A 27,867-nucleotide genomic window follows, 5' to 3' on the forward strand; every position below is an offset into this window, starting at 1 on the left:
CGGGAGGCCCTGCAGGAAACTGTCCCCCTCACCAACGCAAGTGACGGCTGGATATGTGAACAGCTTATTAGAGGCTCAGAAGGCCTCCTACCATTACAGCTTGTCCCAACTCCTGCCTCCCTTTGGCCAAAACCCCTAAATTTCAGAATTACTGGTAATCAGTAGTCTAAAGGGGAGTGGGTGAATGCCCAGAATGAAACTACACAGCAAGGAGTACATATGCCAGATCTGCCTGTTTCCCCAGGGCCTAAAAATCTGATTGCCTCAGGGATACCCCTAACTCAAGCACTACATCCACCCGGGACTGTGTATCCATTGCGCTTGGAAAATGAAATTGGCACTGGTAAGGATCTGGGGTGGGTCCCAGAAAATATATGTGGTCATAGAGTATGGCTGGAGTCAGATGATGGACAGTGGGTCACCCAACCCGGCTGATAAAGGAAATTTCTCTCTAGGATGCAAATCACCCATCACTTTCCACATTACTCCTAGATATACTTATTCTCTGAGTGGCATTACTATCAAAGCCATAAAAGTTTAACTCCCCCTTATGGGCAAATGAGACCCGAGATTGGTGAGAGAGGAGCCTCTGTCTGGAGTTCCTGAGCAGTGCTATCAGCCTCCCATTCCACTGGGCACACGCTAAACCCCTCTTCCTAATCTGGAGCAAATCAAGCTCTGTTGTACATTAGAGAGAGTGGCACAGACTGGCTCCAATTAACACACTTGTTACTATTATAGAAAATGAAGCTCACTATCATCCTGTGAAAAACACCTATTGTTGACTCAGTGCAGACAAGCGATCACTAACAGAAAATGCAGACAAAGCAGCATTTTAGTTATTTTTAAGGGGAAAAAGCAACATTATGAGAATGTACTTTACCTCCTGGCTACAAATTGGTCTGATTTTCTTCCTATATCGCAAGAACAGCAGCAGAACTGCAATAAAAAGGTCCATAAAGGACTATTGGCGAGGATAGGTAGGAATGGCATCCCTAGTCTGTCAGAGGCTGGAAAAGGATGACAATGAGGGATTGCTGGAGGATTACCTGTTCTGTCACTCCTTCTGAGGCATATGGGCTAGATGGGCCCACTATGGTCATTCTTACGGAAAGCAAGCCTCCGAAGTGGAGTGGAAGGTAGCTTGGTGGCTGCACCACAAAACAAGAGCTCTCTTCCAGATCACAAGCCGGAGAGAAAGCTCCAGCAAAAGGCTAAAGAACGTGAATGCATTTGTGGACATCTGGCGCCCTTCACTTATCTTCTAAAAATCAAAACAAGCAATGTAACTAATATTTCAGATGACTGTTTATGAGGTGAGAAATATTTCTGTTTAGAGGAAGTCTCAACAATTTCCTCCCACCCTGAGAAGAACTTGGAGAACGTAACCTCTCTGAGAATGTGTCTTATGCTGATTTTTTTTTTGGTGGCTCGCCAAACCATCCACCTAGGAAGTGGGGGAGAGAGCCTCAAAGCCAGGGGTGGAGGAACCTTTTTTGGGGTAGGTGGCCACTGACGCACAGAGATATCACTCAGGGACTACACACAACTGAGAAGAAGAGAGAACCCTCACTGACCTGGCCTCTAAGTAGTGAAAGTAGGGGGGGGGAACCCCACAACCCTCAGATGTTGCCCAAAACTGAGAAGCAGAAAAAATAATTAAACACACTCACCTTAACCTCCTCATGCTTTGGAGAAAGAGGAGCACCACAGCTCGGGGCTTACCCCTCGGGCCAGATTAACTCTTCTGTTCTGGGGGACCCAGAGCTAACAGACTTCGTGGGGCTCCCTAGGTTCTGAGGCAGGGCCAAATAAGGAGTTCGTTGTTTGAGGGGATGGAGGAGGTGAGGGGGCCGTGGATTGGAGCACCTACTAGGCACAGCTGCCTGGAGGGTGCAAGTGACTCTGCAACACCCTGCACTTGCAGGTGCTCTCCCCCCAGCTTTGATACCCAGGCAGTGGGAGAGATGGGGGTAGAGCCTACCAGCCAGCACAGGGACAGAGCTGGAGCAAGGCAAACTGCAGGCTGGCTCCAGCCTGTGGGTGGTGGGTTTCCCATCCTTGCTCTAAGCTATAAAGAGATGGGGACCTGAACCTCCAAAGATAAGCATCTGAACCAGATGGCATACAGTATTACTGTGTTATAAAGACCTCACTTGATAAACTTTTTAGGAAAGCCTGATATTCTCTGGTGATTAATATAATTGGGAAATGTATGCCTCCACACAACATCTGTGAGTAACCCTCATTCCTCGTAAGATTTTAAAGTCTACCACAAATACAGGGACAATCAGGCTCTCCCCCACACAGGAGGAAACTCAGTTATCTACCTGTCTCCAATGTAAATTAACCATTACAAAATCGAAACAAGGAAAGACCCATTTGCATACAAATCAACAAGGAGAAAGGAAGTCAAGAAGAAGGGAAGAACAGCAGGAAAACTTCCTGCCTCTTGAAGCAGAGTTAATGAACTCCGGGAAGACAGCACAGCATCTACACTGAATAGGAGAGAGGAGTTTGGTCTTTGCTTATTTTTCAAAGCACAAATTTCAAAGGTTACTGATCTTAAAAAAATGAAGGGGCGGGGGGGGGGGGGGAAAAGAGAGAGAATCCTAGAGCTGTCCAACACTTGGGGAAAATCAAAAGGCCAGAGTTCTTGACATGACAGAACACCAGATCCTTCATGGTCTCGGATACTGAATAAGGGTGAGATACCTGCTCAGGGGAAAAAAAAAAGACTATATCTTCCTAAAGAGGAGTTTTAGGGCAGGTCTATAACAGAAAACTAGGCCAGTGGAAAAATCCACACCCGAGAGGCTTTGTTAAGTCAACTAAAGTCCCCATGGAGACAATACTAAACTGATGGAGGAATTCTTTCACCAACCTAGTTATCTCATGGACAGAGAATTATGTATTGCAAATGGACTGCCTCTCATGGGCTTAGACAGCGTCTCTTTGGAAGTGCTGCAACGGTGTGGATGCGGCAGCGTAGCTGTCGCACTTTAAGTGCGGGCACACCCTTAGGAACAAATTTTCCTAAAAGTGTTCGTTTGTAACCATTTGTATCTTTACTCCTTTTACTTGTTGAATATTTTTAGGGCCCCCACCAAACGTACTTGAGAATGGAGGCCCTTCCTTGAGCAGCTCAGGCCCTAACCCAGGCCTAGGCAAAAATCCAGCTCACCAAGCCTCTGGATCCAGCCTGCGGACGCAACAGGGAGCTTCAGGCAGGCTCTATGCCTGCCCCCTCCCCACCAACTCTCAGAAAAAGCAGTGAAGGGCCCAGCTTGTCTTGCAATAGCTGGAGAGAGGAGAAGGTTCCTGTGCTGCCTCCCTCCCCTGCACAATCCCATTAGCTGGTTTCTGGCCCATGAGCACTTCCTGTTTGAAGAACATGCAGGGCGTGAAGCACCCCTCCCCTCAGGCACTTGGCCCCTGCCTAATAAATCTGCTGGGCTGCTGGCCAGAGTCACCCAGGTAAATCTAACAAGAGCCTGCCTCTAGAACCCCAGCACCTGCCTCCTCCCGATCCTCTACACGCCCCCATTCCCGCCCCACCCTACATAACACAAAGCCTCTGCTCCTCCTCCTGCACCCCAATTCTCTGCTGAAGCCAACCGCACCCCCGCACAGCCCAGACCCAAGTCACAACCACCTCCTGCACCCAAACTCCTCCTCAGCCCACCACCCCTGGCCCGCACCTCATTCCCTTACCCCAAAGCTCCCTTCTGTGCCCAACCTCCATCCCAGACCCTGCACCTCCTCCATTAGTATCATGGAGGAGCACAGCCCTTGACCACTTTCCAAGTTCTTGGCGTGGCTCCCATCAAAAATCATTGCCCACCCCACCCTAAGCAATTGCTTAGCTTTTTTTTTTATGTCTTGTGCCAGCACTGGGTTTCAGAACCTCAGCAGATGATTCTGGGGAAGTCTGGGATGTGGTGAGCACTGGCATCTCTATGCAAAACAATAATACCTGGGCAGTAGAAGTCTCTGCAGGCTTGACTGCTGGCTATTGGTGTCACAGCAGAGGGCCACATCAGAATAGCGTTTAAGAAACTCAGAGCTGCAGCCCCGTTGCTCTGGACTGAACCTTACAGTATCACACATCCCCGCGACCCCCCTGACTGCAACGCCACAGGTAGACTAACTTCTAGCCCTTCAGTTCTATAATTAGCAAAGCATTATGTTCCAAACGCATTGTGACGGTGGGCAAAAAAACCCACGCAATGCTACGGCCTGAGCCATGACTGTCCTGGGGGTGGGGGCGGGGGCAACTCCATAGCTAGCCACTCCACGAGTGTCATCGAGTTAAAAATAAAACTGCTGGCAACTTATATTAAAAACCTAAGGATACAACCCTTTTTGAGATTCTTTAGGCATAGGGAGCAAATTTGTGCGTGTAAAACTGGAATTAGTTAGTTTAACAGGCATCTACCACTAATGCCCCCTCTAGTCTTTTCCACACACATGCATTGAGGCATGTACAAAAGTACACCACCTACAGAAAAGTATGAGAGGCATAGCCATGTTAGTCTGTACTGGCAAAAACAACAAGAAGTCCTGTGGCACCTTACAGGCTAACAGATATTTTGAGCATAAGCTTTGGTGGGCAAAGACGATGTGGGTCTTTGCCCACCAAAGCAGATGGTCCAAAAAAACCTGTTAGTCTATAAGGTGCCACAGGACTTCTTGTTGTTTTCACCTACAGAAACAACACCTAGCTGTGGGCGCTCTGCTCATCACCTGGGTGGTATCTGAATCTCTCCACACAAGTGCACAGCTGCCACAGAACACGACCTTCCAGGCATCAAGAGTTTCTCTGAAACTTACCTCTTGAATATAGCGCTCTCCACTCAAGCCCACATTGCCTCTATGATGCTCTCCCAATCCCATGCTGACCCATTAACTTACTGCACTCAAACACCAAAGGTAGTCATCCATGCCACTGGCATTCGCATAACACACAACCTTCCCCCTTACTTAAAAACCCTAAGGGATCCAGGACTGTAACAGAAAACCTTTTCCATTTTCATCTTCTTTGCTGTATCGTTTTGTGCTCCACAGAATGCACTCTTGGATCGCTCCCAAAATTACATCAATATTTCTACCACACAACAGTATTTAACCATTCAGGTAAGCATACTATGCTCTTCCCCCTTCCCCGAAATACTTCTCTCCAATGCCATCTTTAGTTAAGGCAAAGAAAACTTGCAATTTGGCTCTGGATAAAAGATCTTATCTTCCATGAGGTACGTGTCTCTCTCCACATCTACGATTGAGTCTTAAAACTAAAGCTCCAGATGCTAACCCATGATGCCTATTGAAGGAAGGCTGCGTACTGCACAGACACATATTAGGTTAATACACAGGCCTGGTATGCCTATCAGCTTCATTATAAAATCACTTCTCTGTTATGCAAGCAGCCAGACTCAGCTTCATGTCATGGCCTTATTCTCCAAAGGATATAGTGATAGCCTAAAATGTATCTAGATGACAAGCTGTTCACTGATATAACAAACATGACTGATAGGAGCGCCACACCAAGCCATCTCAGGATAAACTTTTTTTTTTCAGACCAGAATTTCCTGTTTCTTTTAGAAAAATATCAAGTCTAATTTTACACTTAAAACAGCACCCTGGACACTTTTACCAACAACTTATTTTTTATAACGAGTTATCAGGCAGCTCACCCTGGAAAACTTTCCATTTAAGTGCTATTTGAAGGCCTTTCAAATCAGTCAAGTTTAGCCGAAATTGGAGAATTGTGGTTTGGCAAATTCTCATCTTTTTTACTCCTTCAAGTGGAGTCCCTGCACTCTCCAGAGCAGGATCCCTACCAATGAAGAATGTCAGGGCTCTTTCGTACCTAGTACCCTGAAGTGAACCATCCCTCTGGAGTAATCCCTCCATTTACACTGAGGCTTCATCCTGGGCAACCTCTGTGTAAATCAAATTCTGCGTAAATTGGGGGTTGGCTGGCTACAGGGGGTGGGGAAGCGGGCAGCTGGGAGAACTGGTGCTGCAAGCAGCTGTCAGGGATGGCAGCCTGGCAGGAAACGGCTCCTGCCAGGGGTGGCAACAGTCAGGCTGTTGCCCCCTGACAGGAACCGCTTCCCCGCTCCTGTCACACACTGCTTGATATTTAACAGCCTAAGACATTTGTGCTACATCTACACTAGCCGCGGATGATCGAATGCTCAGGATCAACCTTCCGGGGGGCTGTTTCACGCATGCAAGAAAGGGCATGGTCCGGGATCAATGTCGAACAGGGAACTCCTTGCAAGCCACAAGGATTAAGGGATCTTGGTGGAAGGCGCACTCCTGTTGACATTCTGCAGTGAAGACAGGGACCAATGTCAACAACCGCAAAAAGTCGATTTTAGGTACGCAATTGGCATACCTAAAATTGAGTAGCAGCCATTGATATTCCCAGTAAGTGTAGACTTAGCGTGTATAGGTGACTGCACATGAGGAACATGGATCTGAGGTCACTTCGGAATTGCATTTAACCAATTACAAGCCAGGAAGTATTGCTCTTCCAAATTCATTCCGCTATGCTTATGGAACTCCCTGCAAAGCAACAGAAGGCATGCTTAAGCAGTGTTTCTTAAACTACAGTAACCCCCCCGATACGCATGATTTCAATTTGCGCTTAACTTAGGTTAACATGAGGTGAGCACAAGTCGAAATCCTGGGGTTCCTAGGGGCTGGAGGTTGGTGGGAGCACAGCTCTTCTGCCAGCTTCCCACCCCAGGCCCTGGCTCCCCCAGCTGTGGGGAAAGCCAGGGAGAAGCCACTCTGCCATGGCTCCGAGAGGTAGCTGTGTTAGTCTGTATCTTTGAGAACAACAAGCAGTCCTGTGGCACGTTATAGACTAACGGATATTTTGGAGCATAAGCTTTTGTGGGCAAAAACCCACTTCATCAGATGCATGAGTAGGGGGGTGGTTTCAGAGGGGTATTTAAAGAGTGGGGTCCCAGTAAAAGGTCTTTTCCACCCTGACTGAATAGACCTTGTCAGCTCTGGCCCTCCCTTTTACTGGGACCCCACTCTTTAAATACCCCTCTGAAACCACCCCCCGCCCCCACTCAGGCATCTGATCAAGCAAGTCTTTGCCCATGAAAGCTTATGCTCCAAAATATCTGTTAGTCTATAAGGTGCCACAGGACTTCTTGTTGTTCTGCCACAGCTGTCTGCCCACCCAGCTCCCCCAGCTGAGGAAAGCTAGGCAGACAACCATGCCCCTGCAACTTCTCCCCGGCTTCCCCCAACTGGGGGACAGACAGCCATGGCAATGCAGCTTCTTCCCAGCTTCTCCCAGCTGGAGGAAGTCGGGGAGAAGGTGCCCCTGGCATCCAGAGTGGTGGGGAGCTGGGAATCAGGCACTGATGTGCTGGTAAGTTTCCTGGTCCCCGCAAGCCCAGTGCTGATCAGTTCCCTGGCTCCCACCAGGTTCCCAGATCTCCCTTGACTTGCATGAAATTTGAGTTATGTGATGGTGCGCAGAAGCATAACTCAGGAGGGTCCACTGTATGTTCCACAGAACACTGGTGTTCCATCAACAACTCACAGGTGTGCCCTGGAGCGTCTGACACTTTTTTCGATATCATATACTGATAGTATATATTTTCTGATATTAAACCCAGATACAATGTTACTTCTTCACGGTTACGATACTTGATTAAATTACTTCATTTTGTTTTTGCTGTATATGTTGCTGTTTGGCTTTTGGGGGGGGGGGCGGTGTTTGCTTTTTTTCTGGTCTGAATTTTTTAAGAAAATTTTCATAGGTGTTCCGCACAAAATACACTATTGTTTGGTGTTCCGTGGTCTCAAAAAGTTAATGCTCAAGTACAGTGTTTCTTATTTAACCCATTAGAGAAGTAATATCTAACTTTCTCAGCACAGGGTTGAACCTATTCAAAGAGGTCACGTAACTATCATTAATACTCTGGAACAGGTTCTTTGTCTTTTACCACTTTGCCACTCTCCAAAAGGGCACAGGAAAAGAAAAAACAATATTGAGTCTGTTCTGGTATGGCTTTGGTCTGAACAAGTGGGTCTGTCCCATGAAAGCTTATCACCTAAGAAATTATTTTGTTACAGTGCTACTTGATTGCTTTTTTTTTGCTTTGGTAGTATATAGACTTGTACGGCTTTCTCTGTTACTATTCATCTGTAAGTTGTCTACCAGCAGGAGGAGTCCCCAGCAAGTACAAGGTATACCCATTGTGGGGCTGGGAATCAGGCACAGAATCTAGGGGTCATAATTGGTTGCTAGTTCTCAATTTCTACCCTCTTTCCTGAGTTGCCCAGTGTGAGGGGGTAAAAAATTGTACCTGAGCAAAATTCTTTGCTAGCTCCTCCCCTAGGCTAGGGCAGAGCTAGCCCTGTCCACATCCTGCTCTCTCTGGCAGGGAAGGCAATAGAGCCTGACTTTCTGGGAACCACCATATCAGCGAAAAAGAGTCCAGGCCCTAAGAGCCTTCCCCACTTGATAGCAGTTTGACGGTGGCACAGTTGGGGTGGTAGCACCTACATATCCTCCCAGTAGCAATGGGGTTTATTGAAACTCCCATTTAAAAACTGTACAGCCTGGCTCAGGCACCACATCTTCAATCAATCATGTACAAATTCTCTTAATAGAATCGTTTGAGAGCCGCAATTCTGAACGTCACCACTACAACTGGCCCAAGGTCAGAGTCTGAGCACCCCTGCACTAGGCGAAGAGCTCAGCATACAGTGCAAAAGGCTAGTCCTTCAATTTACATTTTAAATCACTAGGTCAGCACCAGAAAGACTTCATTCCAGGGCAGGTAAACACTGTGTTGCTTGGTGCCCCAAAGTGCCGACCAATACATTTAAACAGATGAGTCTTGGAAAAGTAGACGAGCGGCTAAAATAGTAGAAAAGCGAAAAATGATTCTCATGAACTGCCTAAAACCAGGATTGCTCTTTGTACGGACATCCTGCAACATTTTGCAGTTAGCAAATACATCATCGCTAGTCACTGTCTAGCCAGCCTTTTATGCAGGAAGCGCCTGCATCGGTTAGGCCATAATTATTGCATGGGCAAAAGAGCAAACTCTGGAAATAAAAAAAAAAGTCACAATTTGCATAGCTCGTTATTACAATTGCTTACTAACTCTGCTGTGGTTAGGGAAGCAAACCAATTGCCATGTTAAAACATGACTGCTCGGGGATTTATCAACTCATGAATATGCTCCCTGTGATGAAACTGCACACATCTCAGGGTACTTGTTCGATACTCTTTTGCACTTCTGAAACCACTAAAATGCATGCACCACCTTTCACCCACTAAATATGACAAGTCATCTGAAATACTGAACAGCTGCTGGTGCTAATTTAAAAACACCCTCTAAGTTTCTAACTTGTGTTGCTCTTGCACAACAACATCCCTCAACGGTCACAGAAAAATAACACCTAAAATGAGAGCAAAGTTGTGAACAGCTGGGCAATTTATTGAAAAATGAGTGAAAGCTTCAGGATCCCATATGACCTATACTGACTTGAAACACATCCAATCATACTAGGTGCCAAATATATCCTGCCATGGGTTATGCATCTTTGGCTCTGACGTTTTGGCAGTGCTGGCAGAGTGTGTTTATTAATCTGAAGGAGAGTCTCACAACACTTCAGAAAATACACCAGGGGAAAGAAAGACATTTCTACAATGTACAAGGATCAACACAAACAAACAAACAAACAAACAAACAATAAGCTCATATTTCACACTATCATCTTGTTGAAAGAATGGGAGGCACTAAATAAATCCAGTTTAAATACTTGCGTTTCTCATGGAAAGAAGTGCATGCAACAATAACTCCACAGCACCCACAGACTCCAATGCTCTGCATCATTTTTTCCATGCTTACTTGGGCTAGGTCTATACCACCACAAAAGATCGGCCGCACAGGGTTGATATTCCAGGGCTTTGTTCTGTGCAATTGCAAAACGGTACTTTCCAGGGTCACAATGGACCCTGCAGCTCCTTACGAGTGGCAAGGATTAAGAAGTGTCAAGGGGAGAAATCTTCTTCTGAAAATTGGTGTAGCGAAAATTGTTTATCAGTTATTGTTGCATGCGCTTCTTTCCATAACAAACGCAAGTATTTAAACTGGATTTATTTAGTGCCTCCCATTCTTTCAACAAGATGATAGCGTGTCTAGTATAGGCATAGCCTTAGATATGATACGTTTTCCATATCTTAGCTACTATGGCCTTTTCCTTGCTTTCGTCCTCATCTTTCAAGGTGCCAAGCACCCTTCTCAGCTTGGAACTATGACCAACGATAGCCGTCTAGGAGGACCTTTCCAGATCAGGCCTTTGTGCATGCCCCAAACTCATCACCTCCCAGCTCAGCCATAGGTGTCTTCAATATAACGTATTCAAAAGCACTAAAGCTCTCCCAGAGATATCACACCCTTGCATCCTCATCTGACCTCACCTTAAGTTTATTATACAGATTTGGGAGGCAAGTCTGCAAGCGATCTCCAAAATATCATTAAATTCAAAACAATTTGCCACTGAAACTCACATGGCATGCCTTCGCTCCATAAATCCCTGCTTTAATATGTGCTTCATCTGCACCAGAGCTTGACTGAAAGGGCTGAGCCCTAGCACCTCTAGACTTGGCAGTTCCTAGCACGGGCATCTCTGGGCTTGCTGCATCAGCTATGAAGATATGAAATCGCTCCTTTCATTACAAATTAAACACTGGCTTTAGTCAGCCCCAACAACCTAACTTAAAGTTTCAATTTATTATCCTCTCCTCTTCAGCAATACCTGGAAATGGACATCTCTAATTCTCCATAGCCAAATCTTCACTTGTTTTCCACTTTTGTCAGAATTCAGTACCATAACCTCAGTATCATTAACTCAACAAACAATCAGATACCACTCGCTTAGACTCTGGTCCGAAAACAAAAGGAATTGACACACTGCTTCAGATTATTCATTCACTATGCCTGATGTTTTTTGCCTACAGCAGCAAGTAAGTGATTTTTAATTTCCTTTATAAAAAGAAGAAAAAATTCTTAGAACACACAGAGACAATGCACAGTATTGTTAGTGATTAGGCCTCGATGGGGTTGTAAGAAGGAAAGAGAACTAAACTTCTCAACTCAGCTGTAATCAAGATTATCCCCAGCAGCATGAGATTTTTGTTACTCATTATTCCTATGCACCTCATTCTTCCGAGTGTGCATCTCTGACATATATTTTAATAAAATGCATATGCTAGTAGAGCACACCAGCGCTCAACAAAACTGCTGTGAACTTCTGATGCCTGGTGCTTCCCCGCACCAACCCCACATAATTGCTGTTTCGTGTGTGCATAACAAAAGCTCCCTTATATATTATTCTGTTCCAGCTCATTCAGTCAGCAAAGAGCATTAAAATCTCTTTTAGGGGGGAAAACTGGTATAATTAATGAACCAGGCAACCTCCAGAAGTCAATTACCAAACAGGCAGAGTTTATCTTTACACCTTGATAAGCACTGATTGTATGTGTGTGGAAATGCAACAACAGACATGTTTCATGGGGGAAAAGGCTGTTCCTAACGTAAGTTGTTTTTTTTTTTTGTTTTTTTTAAAAGATTTATCGAAAACATGACACTGATCCCAAAATCTCAACATGTTCTATTGTAGTCAGTATCGCAAACATTCACCATTCAACCACAGAGATGTCCTTGGCAGTGAAACATGAAATAGCAGTCAGTCAAGAAGCAAACTGTTGACAACAGAATGGGGATAAGTCAGTTTTAGTCATAAACAACTTATGGGACACAAAGAATTCAAGATTTTTATACTTCTTTCTGCTGGGACTAACGAACATGGTTTTTGTGTGTTTCAAATGTTAAGACACTCATATGTGCAAGCTATTAATCACCGGCCTTTTATTACAGGGACTGGCAAATACCTTACCGAAGGTTGGAGACAAGACTATTGTGCATGAATATTAGCTGCGTCAGATATTTCGCACTGTGCATTTGGTTCTGCTCATCATATCACACAGATATACGAGACAGAAATGCAGTCTGTTGTAACTATGCAAACAGAAAAAGCAACAGTTATCAATGTTAAGTTCACATGTGAAGCTGCCAAATAGCTTCTATCAACATATGTATTTAAGATTTAAAATTTTAAATTCAGATATCCGCCCTCTTTTTTTTCTTTTTTAAATATTAGCATAAAACAAAAGGAAAATGAGTGCCAAAAAACAGCACTAGGGCAACGTTTGGATTCTCACAAGTTGAAATTTATTTGCCATTTTGGGTTTAAAACGAACACACCCATTCTGACAGCACGTACTTAACGCAACACGTTAGCTCTTGCAGACGGATGGACACGCAGTAATTACTTTGGCACATCCCACTAAGGAACATATAAACCTGAATTTTTATAAAACTTATTTTTCTTTTGTTTGAAAAACACTAATGACATAAGAAGCAAATATAAACAGCAGCAGCAACATCTTCATAGATGAATATAACTGTGCCACAGGAGCACTTCCTTCCTCTTAACAATAGCAGACATAGAAAGAGCTATTGCACAGTTTGGGCGGGGGGGGAGTCAGACTGTGCCCAGCCTGGTAAGGGTGCTCAGGGCATTGCAGGATGAGAACTTCCTCCATTAAGTTGTGCTGGATAAGGAATTGACTATTAAAAACCTTTAAGAAAACTTAGCAAAGCGGTGCTGTAAGATTTGACAGACTTGGAGCCTGAAGTCCTGTATTTAAAGCGTGCTGGTGGCACAAATTTACCCAGGCGTAATAGCTTGATATGGAGAGTAGTCTTAAGAGTCGTTCTGCAGCCAGTGCCTTGGCCATGCTAACGAAAGCAGAGTCCTAATTCACTGTCAGCAAATAACCACAGCGTCCGGGCAGCAAAAATAGGAGTCTGAGTTTGGCTGGGGGGAGCGGGGGGGGTGCATGCTCCACTCACTGAGGAGTGTGATTGTTAGTGCCGGTAAGGGAAATGCTTTTGAGGGGACGCGACGGCAGGACAAACCGTGCCCAGATCACCGCGCTGGGCAGAGCCTGGGCCTGCCCACCCGCTGACGACGAGCGCAGGAGTTTGCTGGCGCACAGCCCCGGGGCCGCACGCCTGAAGAGTGACAGCGGGGCACTTCCCCGGGGGCGGCTGCCAGAGGCAGACCCGGGACCGGACTAAGTCTAAGGGCCGTCTTGTTTGCTGGCACCACTTCGGCCTCTAGCGGTTCCCCGCCTTCCCTGCGCCGCTGGCAGGGCACAGCCCGGAGCCCGGCCGGGGTGCAGAAGGCAGCGTGGCCCGGGAGCCGAGAACCGGTACGCGGCACCGGAGCCGGTTCTTACCGTACACCAGCTTTTTCATCTCGTGGTATCTGGCCCACAGGTAGGACTTGGTGTCGGCTCCCTCGGCGGGGCTGGGCTGGCTGTTCAGGGGACCGGCTGCAGCCGGGGAGGGCTCCGTGGTTCTCCGGGCTCTGTTGGGAGGTGGGGAGTGCCCCGCAGAATGGTGCTGAGACCTCTGCTGGCCCCAGCCAGCCCGCCTGCCCTCGCCGGAGCCGCTGCTGGCGGCGGAGCTGCAGCTCTGGCAGAGCACGGCGGCAGCCAGCTGCAAGCCAGCCCCGTTACCCTTCCACACGCCGCTGCCCGCAGCCCTAAAGCCGGCGGCGGCCATGGCTTCCCCGCGGCGCTGAGGGCAACCCAGAAGAAGCGCAGCCCTTCGGGGAAGGTCTGCAGCCGCGCGCGCCCATGCGCCGCCGCCCGCTCCACTGCCCTGCAAAGCGAGCTCCCAACCAGCCGCCAGCTGCTCGGGCCCGCGGTAACTCCGCGCGGCCAGCCAATGAGCGGCCGAGCGAGCAGCCAATCCGGCTCTACGCAGAAACGTCCGGGGGGCGGGGGGGGATCCTCTTCGTTCCGGCAAGCCTGGCCACGCCACCGCCACGTGTGCGGCCCGAGCTGCGCGGCGGCACGGGACTTGTAGTGCTTCCCACTCTTCACCGCCTAGCCGGGCAAAGCCTCTGAAGCGTCAAGCACTACAGCTCCCAGGAAGCATTTCGCTCATATAGCGGGAGGGTATTTAAATAGTGTTTACTGCAGCCCTGCCGTAGCGATATTCAGGGGCTCTGCGTGGGAGTGGGAGGGGGTAGGTTTGGTGTGCGTGGCAGCGTAGGGGTTGGGGGATGTAATTTCCTTTCTTCTCAGTTACTATGCCAAGGAAGGAAAGGGTGAATCCAGTAGCTTTACTTATTTCCAACCGGACTGACCACAGAGGAAAACAGTAGAGAAAATAATTCTGCCCTTAGACCGGAAGATGGAGTCCATGCATACCATCTTTTCCATGTACAGTTCCAAAGGCCTTCTCTATGTTAGGGAGCTAAAAGGAAAAGCTCAAGAGCACTACCACCAGCTTGCTGTACTGCTGGGAGCTCTACTCTAGACAATATTTCATCCTCTTCCATTCAATTTGGTCTATTTGAAAGGTTGGTAAAATGGAAAACAAACAAAACCCCTAGAAGCTTTGTAGCACTCTCACACACTAGAACTCCATTGGTGCTACCACAGATGCAGCCAAAACAATAAGCTTTCAAAGAGAAGGCTTTTTGCTTCAATTCTATGGCCTGTGAGTCTTTCAACAAGTGATCGTTATGCACCTTATACACACATTAAACCATGTCCAAAGCATTTTGATCAAGCTATTTTGGTTTACACTATGACATTAAAAACATGGAATGATGATAGACCCAGTAGGCAATGAATTTATTTAGAAATAGCATTCCTAACCCTATTAATAGTCATACTTCTGAAAAGCATTAAAATTACATTGTAAATAAAAGAAGTGATTCATTGCCTTTTATAACACAGTTTGAAATATTTAAATCAGTCCTGCCTTGCAAGTAGTTATGTCTCTTTTGGAATTAAGTATAATTAAATTCTTCTCATACAATTGCATGTTTATGCGTAGACAATATATTTAGCCCTGGACAAGAAATCAAATAAGGGCAATCCCTTCCTGCCACAGAGGCAAAATATCAAAAGAAATGGTAGAAACTGGTGGATACCCTTATGTATCTCAGAGTGCAACACAGTAAAGAAGGACCCTGCAAGTGAACAGGCCCTTTCCTCTTTTTTCTGAACATTTGATCTTCAACTCTTTGGGACAAAAACAGACAAAAGAAACCCCCAAAAAACACAAACTGAAAAATATTAAAGACACTTTTTACTATACCCATAGTCCTTTTGTGCACTCAAGCTTTAAACACTGGACCAAAATATAGTGCACGTATTTGGTCCAAGGACAGTGGCATGTTAATTTATTATAATAGGGCTGCTTTACATATGCTACTTTTTGTAGAACAGGAATTATAGAAATGCTGTAAGCACCAGATCTAGCTAGCCGTGTACTGACAGAACTCCACATTCTGAAGATTTCCAAAATGGGACGTGTTATAGAGGAAGACCACTGGTGCCCCTGTAGGCCTGGCAGAATGAGACCAATGGCCCTTGCGATTGTCATCCTAGCTATGGCATAAGAGTAACAGAACTCAGTTCATAATCAATTTACACAGGTGCAGAATGGAAATGGCATTCCCTTTACAAAGAGCTCCAAAAGCTACAAGAAAAAAAAATCTGATGATTTCTCAATGGTCTTAGTTCTATCCATGTAGAAACTCACAATCCTCTTGACATATTAGGCATTGAGCTCAGGAAGCAAAGCGTACCAAAAGTGAGAATAAAGACAGGCCATCCTGAAGAATAAAATGTGCCTGTCCCAAAACCAAATTTTTCATAGTTTCTGTACTAGGGTTACTGCTTTTAAAACAACCTAATGTTGGGATGAAAGAAGGTTGTTGGGTTTTGTGTATCTCATTCTTTTACCTCAAGGATAAGCTGCAGTTCAAAAACTCAAAATCCCCAGTGCATTATCCGGATCATCTAAAAATTAAACCTGGCCTCTTGCTTCACTTTCCTAGCCAAATGCAATTGTGCCTTATACTTCACGTGGAAAGGTGAACTCTCTCTGAAATACAGTGCCAGTAGCCGAGCAGAGCCAGAAAAGAAATGGAAACAGAGCCAGCCTAGGAGAGCCTGGCCAGTGGTCAATAGAAGTTACTTTCAGTTGGAGCACAGGGCCCTGAACAGTGGCAGATTAACATAAGGGCAAAAAGGGACAGTTGCCCCAGGGCCTCCAGACATGAGAGCCCCCAAGGCTCCATAACCCATTTTGTTTAAACAGTTCACTTTAATGGAACAGAAGAACTGTGTCATGTCATATTTAACAGTGATTTACAGATGTTTGTTATTTAATAACTATACATTAATATTTTAATATATGGGGGGGCTCCTCTTGGTGACTGTGTTGTCCCAAAGTCCCACCTGTCCCGTTCTTAATCTGCCCCCGGGGTTGAAGGCACATGGCAATCCCCTTGCTCATTGTGCCCTAAGGCAGGGACTGACTTTAAAAGGGAGGTGAACACATCTGTTAACTTTTCTGTTGTTTGTGACAAGATAGGGCAGCAGAAAGTGGGCTTTCAGTATCAGAGCCTTGTTCTGATGTGACTGGAGTTTCTTCTGTACAGCTGAGCAGCTGATGGGGGGAGGAGGAGGAGGATGGGGAGTGTTCTACTGCAGAAAGCAAACCAGTTACTTTCAGAACAAAATGTTGCATTGGTATCCCCAAAAAGGGATATCAGTTATCTATCAGAGGTACCCTAAAGACAGCAGTGTAGCATTTCAGGTTTATACTTCATTTGTCACTGGGCATCAGTGACCCATTGGGAAGCTGCTTTACTGCCTGGAAAATCTGATTTTACCCACAAAAGCTCATTACCTAAGAAATAAAATTGTCTTTAAGGTGCTACAGGACTGCTTATCCCTTAGGGCTCATTCAGTTTCTCTCATACAATCATACAGCAGGAAGGGACCTGAGGAGGTCATCAAATCCAGCCCCTGACCAAAGCAGGCTCAACACTAACTAAATCATCCCAGCCAGGTCTTTGTCAATCCAGGACTTAAAAACCTCCAGGGATGGAGAATCCACCACCTCTCTAGGCAACGCATTCCAGTGCGTCACCCCGCTCCTCGCGGAATAGTTTTTCTTAAGACCCAACCTACTCCTCCCCCTCCTCAGGGCATTGCTTCTTGTTCTGCCATCTGTCGCCACTGAGAACAGCCTCTCTCCACCCTCTTTAAAGCCCCCCTTAGGAAGTCAAAAGCTGCTGTCAAATCACTCCTCACTCTTCTCTTCTGCAAACTAAAGAACCCAAATCCTTCAGCTCTTCCTCATACGTCACGTGCTCTGGACCCCTCATCATTTTTGTTGCCGCCGCGCCCCCCCCCGCCACTGGACCTGCTCCAATGAGCCACGTCCTGTCTATGCTGGCAGCGCGGAACGGGACACAATACTCCACACGTGGCCTCACCAGTGCCGAGCAGCGGGGAATAATAATGTCTCTAGACCTGCTGGAAATGCTGCTTCCAATGCAGCCCCCCATGGCAGCTGCTCTCCCCGGGCTGATACGTGACGGGAAAGGCATTGGGCCCATTTGCTGACTGGAGTCCCTGAGCTTGAGGCTCGCAGCCGCCGTGCAGCGCTTGCTGCCAACTCCTCGCTCCCCAGAGCGCGGGAGCGGGTCGGGGGGGAACCGGGAGCGGGTCGGGGGGGAACCAGCAGCGGCCCGGCCTGTCACACGGGTCGCTTGAGCTGCGCACTGCGGAGTGTGGGGGGCGAGCAAAGCTCCAGCCCGCCCCACGGCCCCCGAGCCCAAAGACCGCACGAAGGGGCAGCGCCGCCTCCAGATCCCTGCGGCGGCTCCTCCCGCCAAAGCGGGGCGAGGCGCTAAGGCCGAGGCTCACGGAGGCCTCGACAGGAGGCGAGACGGCCTCGCCTATAAGCCGCTGGGGCTGTCTGTCTCTGGGCAGGCCCCGCCCCCAGGCCCGCAACCCCCCACCCTCCCTCTCCCTTTCCAACAGCTCTGCCCAATCAGAGGAGCGACCGTCCACCCGCCGCGGCTCACGTGCTAGCGACGCTTCCTCCCACCGCCGGGCCGCGCTCGCCCTTTCCGCGCCCGGAGTGGGAGGTGGGTCGTTCTTCGCGCGGCTCGCGAGACGCCGCCCCCGCTTGGCGGAGCTCGCGCACACGTCCGCGGCGGCGCGAGGAATGTCCGTTAACAGTGACCACAGGGGCCCCTCGAGGTGGGGGAGGGGGCTGTCTGTGGAGCGGCGAGGGTCACAGCCGCCCTCCCCCATCAGCGGGGTGGGGGAGGGGATTAGCCGCCTCCCCCCCCCCCCCCCGCCTTTCCGCTGCACCGTTAGCACCAGCTGGAGGGCCCCGGGCGTGGCAAAGACCCTGCTGTGACAAGCCTCCCCCCCAAGCCCCCAGTGCGCGGGTGGGCTGCTACGCTCAGTGTCTGACGCCCCCTTCTTCTTTCAGCTGCTTGGGGGGGCCGGGGGGAGACCCTGGTGGTGTCGTCCCGGAAATGTTGCCACGGAGAAGAATCAGAGCCCTGCTGCGGGCGGTGCCCGGGAGGCAGCGCTTCGGCGTGTACCGCTTCCTTCCTTTCTTCTTTCTCCTCGGGGGAGCCATGGAGTGGTTCATGATCAACGTCCGGCTGGGCAAAGAGACCTTTTGTAAGTTGCAGGAGACCGTGGTCCGGGGGCGCCTATTCCAGTCTGGCAGCCAGTACCTTTTCCCCTGAGCCGGCTCGCCCGTTTCTGGAAATGGTTGCATCCTTTTACTGATCTGTCATCCAAAATATTGTACTATTCCAGGGTGCACACTTCATTTTTCTGACCTAGAACCACAGCATTTAATGTTTGGGAGCAGTATGCTGGGACACACTGGCACTGTTTAGTGCTCAGCAGCTTTTGTTACAAGTGGTTTAAAATTTAAAAAAAAAAAAATCCCACTTAAGATTTCAAGTAACAAGCAGTCCTGTAGCACCTTGAAGACTAACAATTTTATTTATTAGGTTATTAGCTTTTGTGGGTAAAACCCACTTAATCCAATTGACTATACTCACAAAAGACCATTTTCTAAGAAATAAAATTGTTAGTCTTCAGGGTTCCATACGACTGCTTGTTTTTGGTTACGCTCAGACTAACGGGGACTTCTGAGACTATTAATCAGTTTAATACTGTGTGCTTAAACTTAAAATGCCCGTTAATTTAAAAATAAATCTGAAAATTAGTTGCTGTGAAGTTTAGATTCTAAGACTTGCCATTGCAGGCTTTGTTTTTTGCCTGGGAGCAGCTGAAGACACTAACCTAAACTCAGTCAAAAGTGGAGTCAAAACCATCCAGACAAAACAGTATGAGGGTAGTAATCCACTATGTTAAATGTCAAACTTCTAAACCAGGTGCAACTGAAGATAAAACATTAATTTGGCTGTTGCCAACCTGAAAGATTGAGTTGTATTAAAAATATCTTCTTGGCAAACAGCTGTGTACCTAAGTAAATTCCATGGAAACAATGAATTAGGGAGGTTTTTATCTTCTTTATAATAAAGAAGCCTCATGTTAAAATGGTATGTAGTACTGTTTCAGAACCAGAAACTGGTAAGTTACTTTTTCACTTTTAGTATGCTGTAACTATCCATCATACTTCACACACACGAATATTTTCATATAATTGGATACCCTGATATTTTCTATATTTGCAAACACCTACTCAGAGTTTCCACAGCAGAAAACTAACATATTTGCCCGCTGACTGTCTTGCATTAGGTGCTTTTAGTGGTGGGTTAGGTTTTGCGTTCAAATCTACTGGCACTACTGCTGTATGGTAAGGTTGCAACACAAAGTAAAGTTTGAATCTCTCTTGTCCAGCACCCTGGGACCTGACCAGTGTTGGACAAGTTAATTTGCCTAACCACGGGAAATCAATGTTGACTAGCATGGCTACCAACACTTCCACTGCTTACTGGACTTTTAGGGGGTGAATAATAGCACAGAATACTAAGAGCCAGGACTGATGGCAGTAAACACAGAAGATTTGGCCACACCCATGATAAGTGGTTGTCCAGCTAACTAAAATTATACCATATTACAGATGTTGCTGGATGAGTGTTCTGGATTGGAGAGTTTGAACCTGTATATTAATTAGAAAGCATCCTTTGCATTTCAGCAGATGAGCTTATTTTTCTTCAGGTAACAGGAGTGCCATAAATGAAGCTGCGCTACCTGCAGAGGTGGCTCACTGAACATTTCTTACCGATGCAGTTTTAGTTGGTCACTGGTTGTTTTTGTGCAACAAAGACATATGTGATAAAACTGCTAATTTTTTTCCACTGCAGGAATTCATCTGATCAAGGGTATTTATATGAATTAGAAGCTCAGCCAGGAGCATATGAAGGCAATGGGGGCCTTAGGCATTCTGTGCTATGGGTAGAGGAGTCAATAGTTGTCTTGTAGGCCAGCATATCATGGCCATGTCTTGCGTATTATGCAGCTTCCTCCGAAAGTGGTAAGTGCCACCCGAATAAAATCTGCTTCCTGGGGTTGGTGGGGGAGAGGAACCACCAGCATTCCTGTTAGCACAGGGTGGACTTCTCCATCCATGCTCCTAGGTCTACTGCTTATCTTCAGGTCATCTGGAGTCTGTCCCAAAGAAAGAGAAGTTACTCACCGTAGTAACGATGGTTCTTCGAGATGTGTCCCCGTGGGTGCTCCACCATAGGTGTCGGGCTCGCCCCGGCGCCGCAGATTGGAAACTTTCCAGCAGTTTCTCCCGGACCGCGCATGCGCCGGCGCGCGCCGCTCCCTTGTGCATCCCCAGCCACGTGCGCGATCCGGTCCCCGCCAGTTCCTTGACCAACCGCCTCGGATGCTCCTGAAAAACACTAAACAGAGATCTGAAGCGGGGAGGATGGGCGGGTGGTGGAGCACCCACGGGGACACATCTTGAAGAACCATCGCTACTACGGTGAGTAACTTCTCTTTCTTCTACGAGTGTCCCCGTGGGTGCTCCACAATAGGTGACTACCCAGCAGTAACCCAAGATAGGAGGTGGGTAATCAGTTTATATGCAGCTTGCCCCTGAAAGGACTGCAGTTGACAGATGGGTATCCTCTTCGAATACCCGGTGCAGAGCATAATGCTTGGCGAAGGTGTCATGGGATGACCAGGTCGCCGCTCTACAGATGTCTTTTAACGCGATGCCCTTGAAAAAGGCTGTTGATGCCGCCACCACCCTGGTGGAGTGAGCCCTAGGTGGGGCCAGCAAAGGGCTCTCGAAGTTCGTAGCACATTTTTATACAGGACACAATGGGCTTCGAGATTCTCTGTGAAGAGAGACCCTCTCCTTTCGACCTGGGAGCGAGAGAGACTAGAAGTCTGTCCGTTTTCCGGAAGGACTTAGTTCTGTCTATGTAGGCCAACGCCCTCCTCACGTCCAGGAGATGTAAGCGTGCCTCCTTGCCGGAGCTGTGAGGCTTCGGGTAAAACGAGGGTAAAACTATAGGTTCGTTAAGGTGGAACTCTGAAGAAACTTTTGAAACAAAGGCCGGGTGCAGCCGTAAGGTTACCGCCTCCTTTGAGAATACTGTGCGGGGCGGCGTTGCCATAACTGCTGCGAGCTTGCTCACCCTGCGAGCTGACGTGATTGCAAGGAGGAAGGTTGTTTTTATCGTAAGGAGACATAGGGGCTAAGGGTTCAAAAGGTGGGCCCGTTAGCGCGCTGAGCACCAGGTCCAAGTTCCACGATGGTGGAAGCGGTTTCTGAGGGGGGTACAGGTTTACCAGCCCCTTCAGGAACCTGGTAACAATAGGATGGGCAAATACCGTGGACCCCTCCTCTTCATGCCGAAAAGCAGATATAGCGGCGAGGTGGACCTTTAGCAAGGATCGGGAAAGCCCGCCCCTCTTGAGGTCCAGTAAGTATTCTAGTATTACAGGTATAGGAACATCAAGGGGAGCTAACTGCTTGGCAGAACACCATGCAGTGAATCGAGTCCATTTCTGCTTGTAGGTCTTCCTGGTGGAGGTCCTTCGGCTACTCTCCAGGACTTGCTGTACTCCCTCCGTACATGTGCTCTCTAGGGAGCTGAGCCATGGATTAGCCATGCTTGTAGGCGCAGGCCTTGAGGGTGTGGGTGCACTATGGACCCCTGGGCCTGTGTGAGTAGGTCTGGCGCCACCGGAGGGGGAAGCGGTGGGCGGTCCGACATGCGCAGAAGCAAGGGGAACCACTGCTGTCGATCCCACGCTGGGACTACTAGAATCATGCGGGCTCTCCCTTCTGGCTTTCTGCAAGACCTTGTGGATGAGCACTGTGGGGGGGGAACACGTAAAGTAGGGAGCCCTTCCATGAAATCGCGAATGTGTCCCCCAGGGACCCCCGCCCCAATCCTGCCCTTGAGCAGTACTGGGGGCACTTCTTGTTGTGCTGAGTGGCAAACAGATTTATCTGAGGAAACCCCCATGTGTGAAAGATCGGTCGTAGCAGATCGGAACGGATCTGCCATTCGCGCGTGAGTGCAAAGCGCCTGCTCAGCTGGTCTGCTTTCACGTTGTGAGCGCCCAGCAAATACGAGGCTTTCAACGTTATATTGTTGGCGATGCACCAGTTCCACAGCTGGCTACCTCCGCACATAGGGCACGGGATCGGGCTCCTCCTTGTCGATTTATATAAAACAAGGTGGAGGTATTGTCTGCATTGATCCCGACTACTTTGCCTTGTATGTGGTCTCGAAAGTGTTTGCAGGTGTTGAACACTGCTCTGAGCTCCAGTATATTTATGTGCAGTGACTGTTCCATAGGGGACCATAGTCCTTGCGTCACTGTGTCGCTGATGTGAGCTCCCCATCCTATGTGGGAAGCGTTTGTAGTAAGAAAAATAGAGATTTGTGGTTGGTGAAAGGGTACCCCTGTCAGCATGTTCTTGGCGTTTACCCACCACTGCAGGGATCTGCGCACCTCTATCGTGGGCGACACCACCCTGCAGACAGTGTGGGATGCCGGCTTGTAGACGCTCGCCATCCAATGTTGCAGGCTGCGCATATGCAATCTGGTGTTCTGCACCACAAACGTTGCCGCTGCCATGTGGCCTAGCAGCTGCAAGCATGTTAAGACCGGCACCATGGGGCTGTAGGTAATGACTTGCACCAGTGAACTGATGGCGCGAAAGCGGGCGTCGGGTAGATAGACCCTTGCTGTAATAGAGTTTATATGTGCCCCTATGAACTCTATGTCTTGTGTGGGGTCGGTCTTGGACTTCGCGAGGTTGATGACCAGGTCCAGCGAAGAAAACCTGTCTGCTGTTAGTATCATGCGTAGTACCTCTGCCTTCGAGGCCCTTTTCAGTAGGCAGTCGTCCAGATATGGGAATATAAATACCCCTTGTCTGTGCAGGTAGGCTGACACCACTGCCAGGGTTTTGGTAAAGACTCTGGGGGCCGAGGAGAGGCCGAACGGAAGAACCTTTTATTGGAAATGCTCCTTGCCGACCATAAAACGGAGAAAGCGTCTGTGTGCCGGGTGGATCGTTATATGAAAATACGCATCTTGTAAGTCGAGGGCTGCAAACCAATCTCCATCGTCCAGTGCCATGAGCATAGAGGCGACTGTGATCATCCGAAAACGTTGTTTGCGCAAGTACCGGTTGACGCCCCGAAGATCTAAGATGGCCCTCCAGCCTCCTGTTTTCTTCTCTGTAAGGAAGTATCGTGAATAAAAACCTTTCCCCTGGAATCGCTCCGGCACTCTTTCCACCGCCCCATGAACATAAGGTGGTTCACCTCCTGTTTGAGTCTCGCCTCGTGGGAAGCATCCCTGAGGTGGGGCCTGGGCGGACGTTTCGGCGGTGGGAGCGACTGGAAGGGGATCACGTAACCCGTGGCTATGATCTCCAATAACCATTTGTCTGTGGTGATCTTTTGCCATTGGGGGTGGAACGGTCGGAGGCGATGATGGAACATTAGCTGGGGATGGCATTGCGCGATGGTAGTGATAGTGCAGCCCTCGACCTGCCCGTCAAACCTGTTGCCTCTGGGCCTGCCCTGAGGATGCACGGCTTTGTTGGGAACGTCGCCTAGGAGTTCTATACTGTTGCTGCTGTTGATGTCGCCCTTGGTCGTAGCCCCGTTGGTACTGAGCACACTGTGGTTGGTACGGGTATCGTCTTTGTTGAGGGTAATACCCCTCCATACAGGAAGAAAAAGTATAAATACCCAGGGTTCTGAGTGTAGCTCTTGAGTCCTTACTGGAGTGAAGGACCGAATCGGTTGAATCTGCAAACAACTTCTGTGTGTCAAAGGGGAGATCAACAATCTTCGCCTGCAGATCCCTCGGGATACCCGATGTCTGAAGCCAGGATTCCCTGCGCATGACCACTGCTGTAGCCGTTGAGCATGCCGCCGCGTCTGCCACGTCCAGGGCGATCTGGACTCCCGTCCTCGAAGCTGCATAGCCCTCTTGCACAATCACCTTCAGCACTGTCGTCTTATCTTCCGGAAGCGAATCCATGAGAGAAGTAAGCCTGGAGTAATTGTCGAAATTATGGTTCGCTAGATGTGCGGCATAATTTGCCATTCTCAACAGCAGGGTGGAGGAGGAGTATACCTTTCTGCCGAACAGCTCTAGTTTCTTGGCATCTCTGTCCGTACCCCCCGCTTTGTACTGGGAAGTCTTTGATCTCTGCTGAGACGATTCTACCACCAATTAATTTGGTTGTGGGTGACTAAAAAGGAACTCCATGCCCTTCGCCAGGACGAAGTATTTTTTTATCCGCTCTCTTGTTTGTAGGTGGAGCGGAAGTCAGGGTCTGCCATATGGTGGTGGCTGACTCCATGATGGCTTCGTCGAGCGGGATAGCAATTTTCGATGAAGCCGGGGGTCTCAGATTTTTGAGGAGTTTGTGGTGCTTCTCCTGCACCTCTGCTGTTTGGATGCCTTCCATGAAAGCCACCCTTTTAAACAGCTCCTGAAACTGTTTGAGGTCGTCCGGTGGAGCAACGTCCCCAGGGGCCGTAGCCTTGTTGGGGGAGGACAAGGAGGAACCACTAGGGTAGGCCTCCCTCGAACTCTCAGGTTCTTGCGGTCGATGGTACACCTGCTCGCTAGAGGCTTGCAAAGGAAAGTCTCGGGGTTCCAAAATCAACTCCCCTTGAGACAACTGTGTTTCCGTCCCCTTCCGACAGTGTCCGCAGGGGTATTGGATGGTTGGGGGGGACCTGCCCCTAGGTGTATGCCTGGGGTGTCTGTGCCCAGCATGGTAAGAGTGACCTTGGCAGCACAGGCACAGTTCCTGGGATGGAGACCTGGACCACTCTCGGGGGGCGTACCCCCGGTGTCTGGGAGAGCGAGATCTCTGCGATGATTCAGACAGTGGTGAAACTGGTTTGTGATAGTACTCCAAGGGATCCAATCCCAGAAAAGGCGAAGGTGGCCCAAGCCATGGTGACACTGGTTGGAGGAACGGAGAAGGAGGCTCTGGGTAGGCTGGAGGAGACCCCTGTCTTCTGGGTGGCGTGCGCAGCATAAGGGGAGGGCTTGTTGAGAGTTGCATTGCAGCCCTGTCCGGCGAAGGGCTGCGGTGCCAGGTTTTTGCTCTCGCCTTACCCCTCCCCTGCGGGGCTGGCACCGCCCCCTCCCGTGCCGGGGATCTCGGCCCCGCTGTCGGCGCCACGCTTGGCACGCTCAGCTGCGGTGCCGCGCGGATAACGTCCTCCGGTGCCTGCAGGCTGCGTGCCTGTTGGCCCTGCACCACTGGTGCCGCAGGGGTCGGTGCCGCTTGTGGCGGTGCCGCCGGTTCTGGCGCTTGCCTGGCCGCCGCTCTGAGAGCTGCATGTGCCGGCTGTTTCGTAATCGGAGGCTCAGCCTTTGCCACGTGTGCTGCTGCGCTGCCGCTTGTTTGGATCTGCGGCTGGGGGCTGTGTGCTACGCCCGTCCCGCTCGCTGTGACCACCGGCAGGGATCGGGCTGGAGAGAGCTTCCTCCATTTCTGCACCGAGGGAGTGAGGGAAGCCGCCTTCCTTTTATTGAGCCCAGGGGGTCCCTCCGATTGAGGCCTCTCCAGCACGTCGGGCTGGAGGGCCTTATCAAACAACAGCATTTTCAGCCGCATTTTTCTGTCTTTTCTGGCCCTGGCTGTGAGCTTTGCACAATGGGAACACTTCTGGGTAACGTGTGATTTCCCCCAGGCACCTAATGCATTGACTATGCCCATCGGAGGCCGGCATAGCTTCGCGGCAGGACTCTCACTTTTTGAATCCTGAAGAGGACATCGTGGTGAGTCTTTGAGTTGTTAATAGGGTACTTAGTACTAGATTTGTGCCTGTTGCCCTTTCGCGGACCGCAGCCCGCTGCAGCTGGAGGCCTACTGGCCTTCACGTCCCCGCGTCTTCTCCGCTCCCCTCTCTCTTTACTAAATCTTTATATATATCTTTTTTTCTTTTTTTTGCAAGAAAAAAGCCAACAGTTTACACTAAAAAAAAACTCTAACTAAGCTGACTCTGGCCGTAGCCTGAGCGGATTCCGTCTGCAGCCGATGGCGGTTGAGAAGGAACTGGTGGGGACCGGATCGCGCACGTGGCCGGGGACGCACAAGGGAGTGGCGCGCGCCGGCGCATGCACGGTCCAGGAGAAACTGCTGGAAAGTTTCCGATCTGCGGCGCCGGGGCAAGCCCGACACCTATTGTGGAGCACCCACGGGGACACTCGTAGAAGAACGGAGACTTCAGCCTCCATAATCTGCAGGGTTGGGGGCAGAGTGTTTGCTAACACCACCTCAGCAGGGCTGTGATTTAGCATTGGCAGAACCACCCATTCACAAGCCTGTGCTTGTTTGGTGTCACTAGGAACAGTGACTATCAGAGTCAACCATTCTTTAGGACAGTTCAGAGCTAAGTTGTCAGCACATGCAGGTAGACATACATGTTACTGTGTTAGTTGCACTCGGGTTACATTTTCAATATTTCTTTATAAGCATTAAGTCTAGAAACTCTTCTTTTTTTTTTTTTAAATAGATTCTGAAACCTTTCTTGGTAACAAGTATCAGAAGTAGCTGTGTTAGTCTGTAGCTTTGAGAACAAGAAGTCTTGTGGCACCTTAGACTAATAGATATTTTGGAGCATAAGCTTTCATGGGCAAAGACCCACTTGCCCATGAAAGCTTATGCTCCAAAATGTTGGTCTATAAGGTGCCACAAGACTTCTTGTTGTTCTTGAAACCTTTCTGATACTTCAGGAGTGGGGAACCTAAGCACAGACCTTAATATGGTCCTGCCTTTAAGAAAAATGTTTAGTTATTTGTATGGGAAGGTAGCCAAAGAACTGTATCATATTTCAGGATATAAACTATTTTTGAAAAAGGTTTGCTCTTTCTGAGCTAAAACAGCAATGCTGGGCAAAATGGAAATGAATGGTGTAAACATAGCAGATTAAACTGACTACATTATTGTCAGCATCTACAACTGGAAACTACTTTTGAAAGGTCGTAAGTATCAAAACTTCACATTTAGTGTTTTATTCTTGGATGAGTGACTTCCTAAATTCTCTGACAAGTAATCAAAGAATCTCTTCATGGCAGATGATGTTTACCGGAGGAAACGGTCTGAGAGACAGTATGAACAGAGCTTGGAAGAATGATGAATTTACCTCCACAGTTTTACTGGAACTGAACCATTTTGATGGAAATACTGAACCTTCTGAATTATATTTTAAAGAACTGTGTTCCTGCTCAGTGCATTCACAAGACTTCACTGCTGCCAGTTGGACTCAGTGTCTGGCCTATGAAATACAGTGTTCTAAAATATTTTGAGTATTCTTTCTTCACCTTCTTTTTCTGAGTAAATGGGTGAGGAATATTGTTTGTGCAGAGATCTGTTAAATTAATTAAACTGAATAAAAGTACTGTTGCTTTTT

General features: G+C 48.5%; 2 protein-coding genes across 5 annotated transcripts in view; one reads left to right on the plus strand and one right to left on the minus strand.

The window, feature by feature from the left end:
* NT5DC2 (5'-nucleotidase domain containing 2) overlaps positions 1–13,825 on the minus strand; it is a 64,896-nt gene extending 51,071 nt beyond the window's left edge. Inside the window, exon 1 of the mRNA XM_075006003.1 lies at positions 13,358–13,825. Coding sequence (XP_074862104.1) covers positions 13,358–13,685 — 328 coding nt within the window. The 5' untranslated portion in view covers positions 13,686–13,825. The remainder of the gene's footprint in view (positions 1–13,357) is intronic.
* Positions 13,196–27,757, plus strand: UQCC5 (ubiquinol-cytochrome c reductase complex assembly factor 5). Of its 4 annotated transcripts, none has more exons than XM_075006010.1 (3): positions 13,196–13,397; positions 18,441–18,637; positions 27,533–27,757. In XM_075006010.1, exons 2-3 carry the CDS (start codon positions 18,487–18,489, stop codon positions 27,589–27,591), a joined length of 210 nt encoding a protein of 69 aa, XP_074862111.1. In that variant the 5' UTR covers positions 13,196–13,397; positions 18,441–18,486; the 3' UTR covers positions 27,592–27,757. The 4 variants fall into 4 exon arrangements, with proteins under 4 accessions (XP_074862111.1, XP_074862108.1, XP_074862107.1 ...); XM_075006007.1 differs by lacking the exon at positions 13,196–13,397 and adding an exon at positions 18,005–18,087; XM_075006006.1 differs by lacking the exon at positions 13,196–13,397 and adding an exon at positions 18,105–18,202.
* Positions 27,758–27,867: the final 110 nt, after the last annotated feature.

This window comes from Carettochelys insculpta, chromosome 11, assembly GCF_033958435.1.
Source record: "Carettochelys insculpta isolate YL-2023 chromosome 11, ASM3395843v1, whole genome shotgun sequence".
NCBI classification, from domain to species: domain Eukaryota; kingdom Metazoa; phylum Chordata; order Testudines; family Carettochelyidae; genus Carettochelys; species Carettochelys insculpta.

What these genes read in the sequence shown, in the direction of transcription:
- UQCC5 (XM_075006006.1), top strand. Translation starts at nt 18,168, where the DNA reads ATGTCCGTTAACAGTGACCACAGGGGCCCCTCGAG. An exon ending in GACCACAGGGGCCCCTCGAG is followed by an intron (nt 18,203 to 18,440) that starts GTGGGGGAGGGG and finishes TTCTTCTTTCAG; the next exon opens with CTGCTTGGGGGGGCCGGGGG. An exon ending in GCTGGGCAAAGAGACCTTTT is followed by an intron (nt 18,638 to 27,532) that starts GTAAGTTGCAGG and finishes TCTTCATGGCAG; the next exon opens with ATGATGTTTACCGGAGGAAA.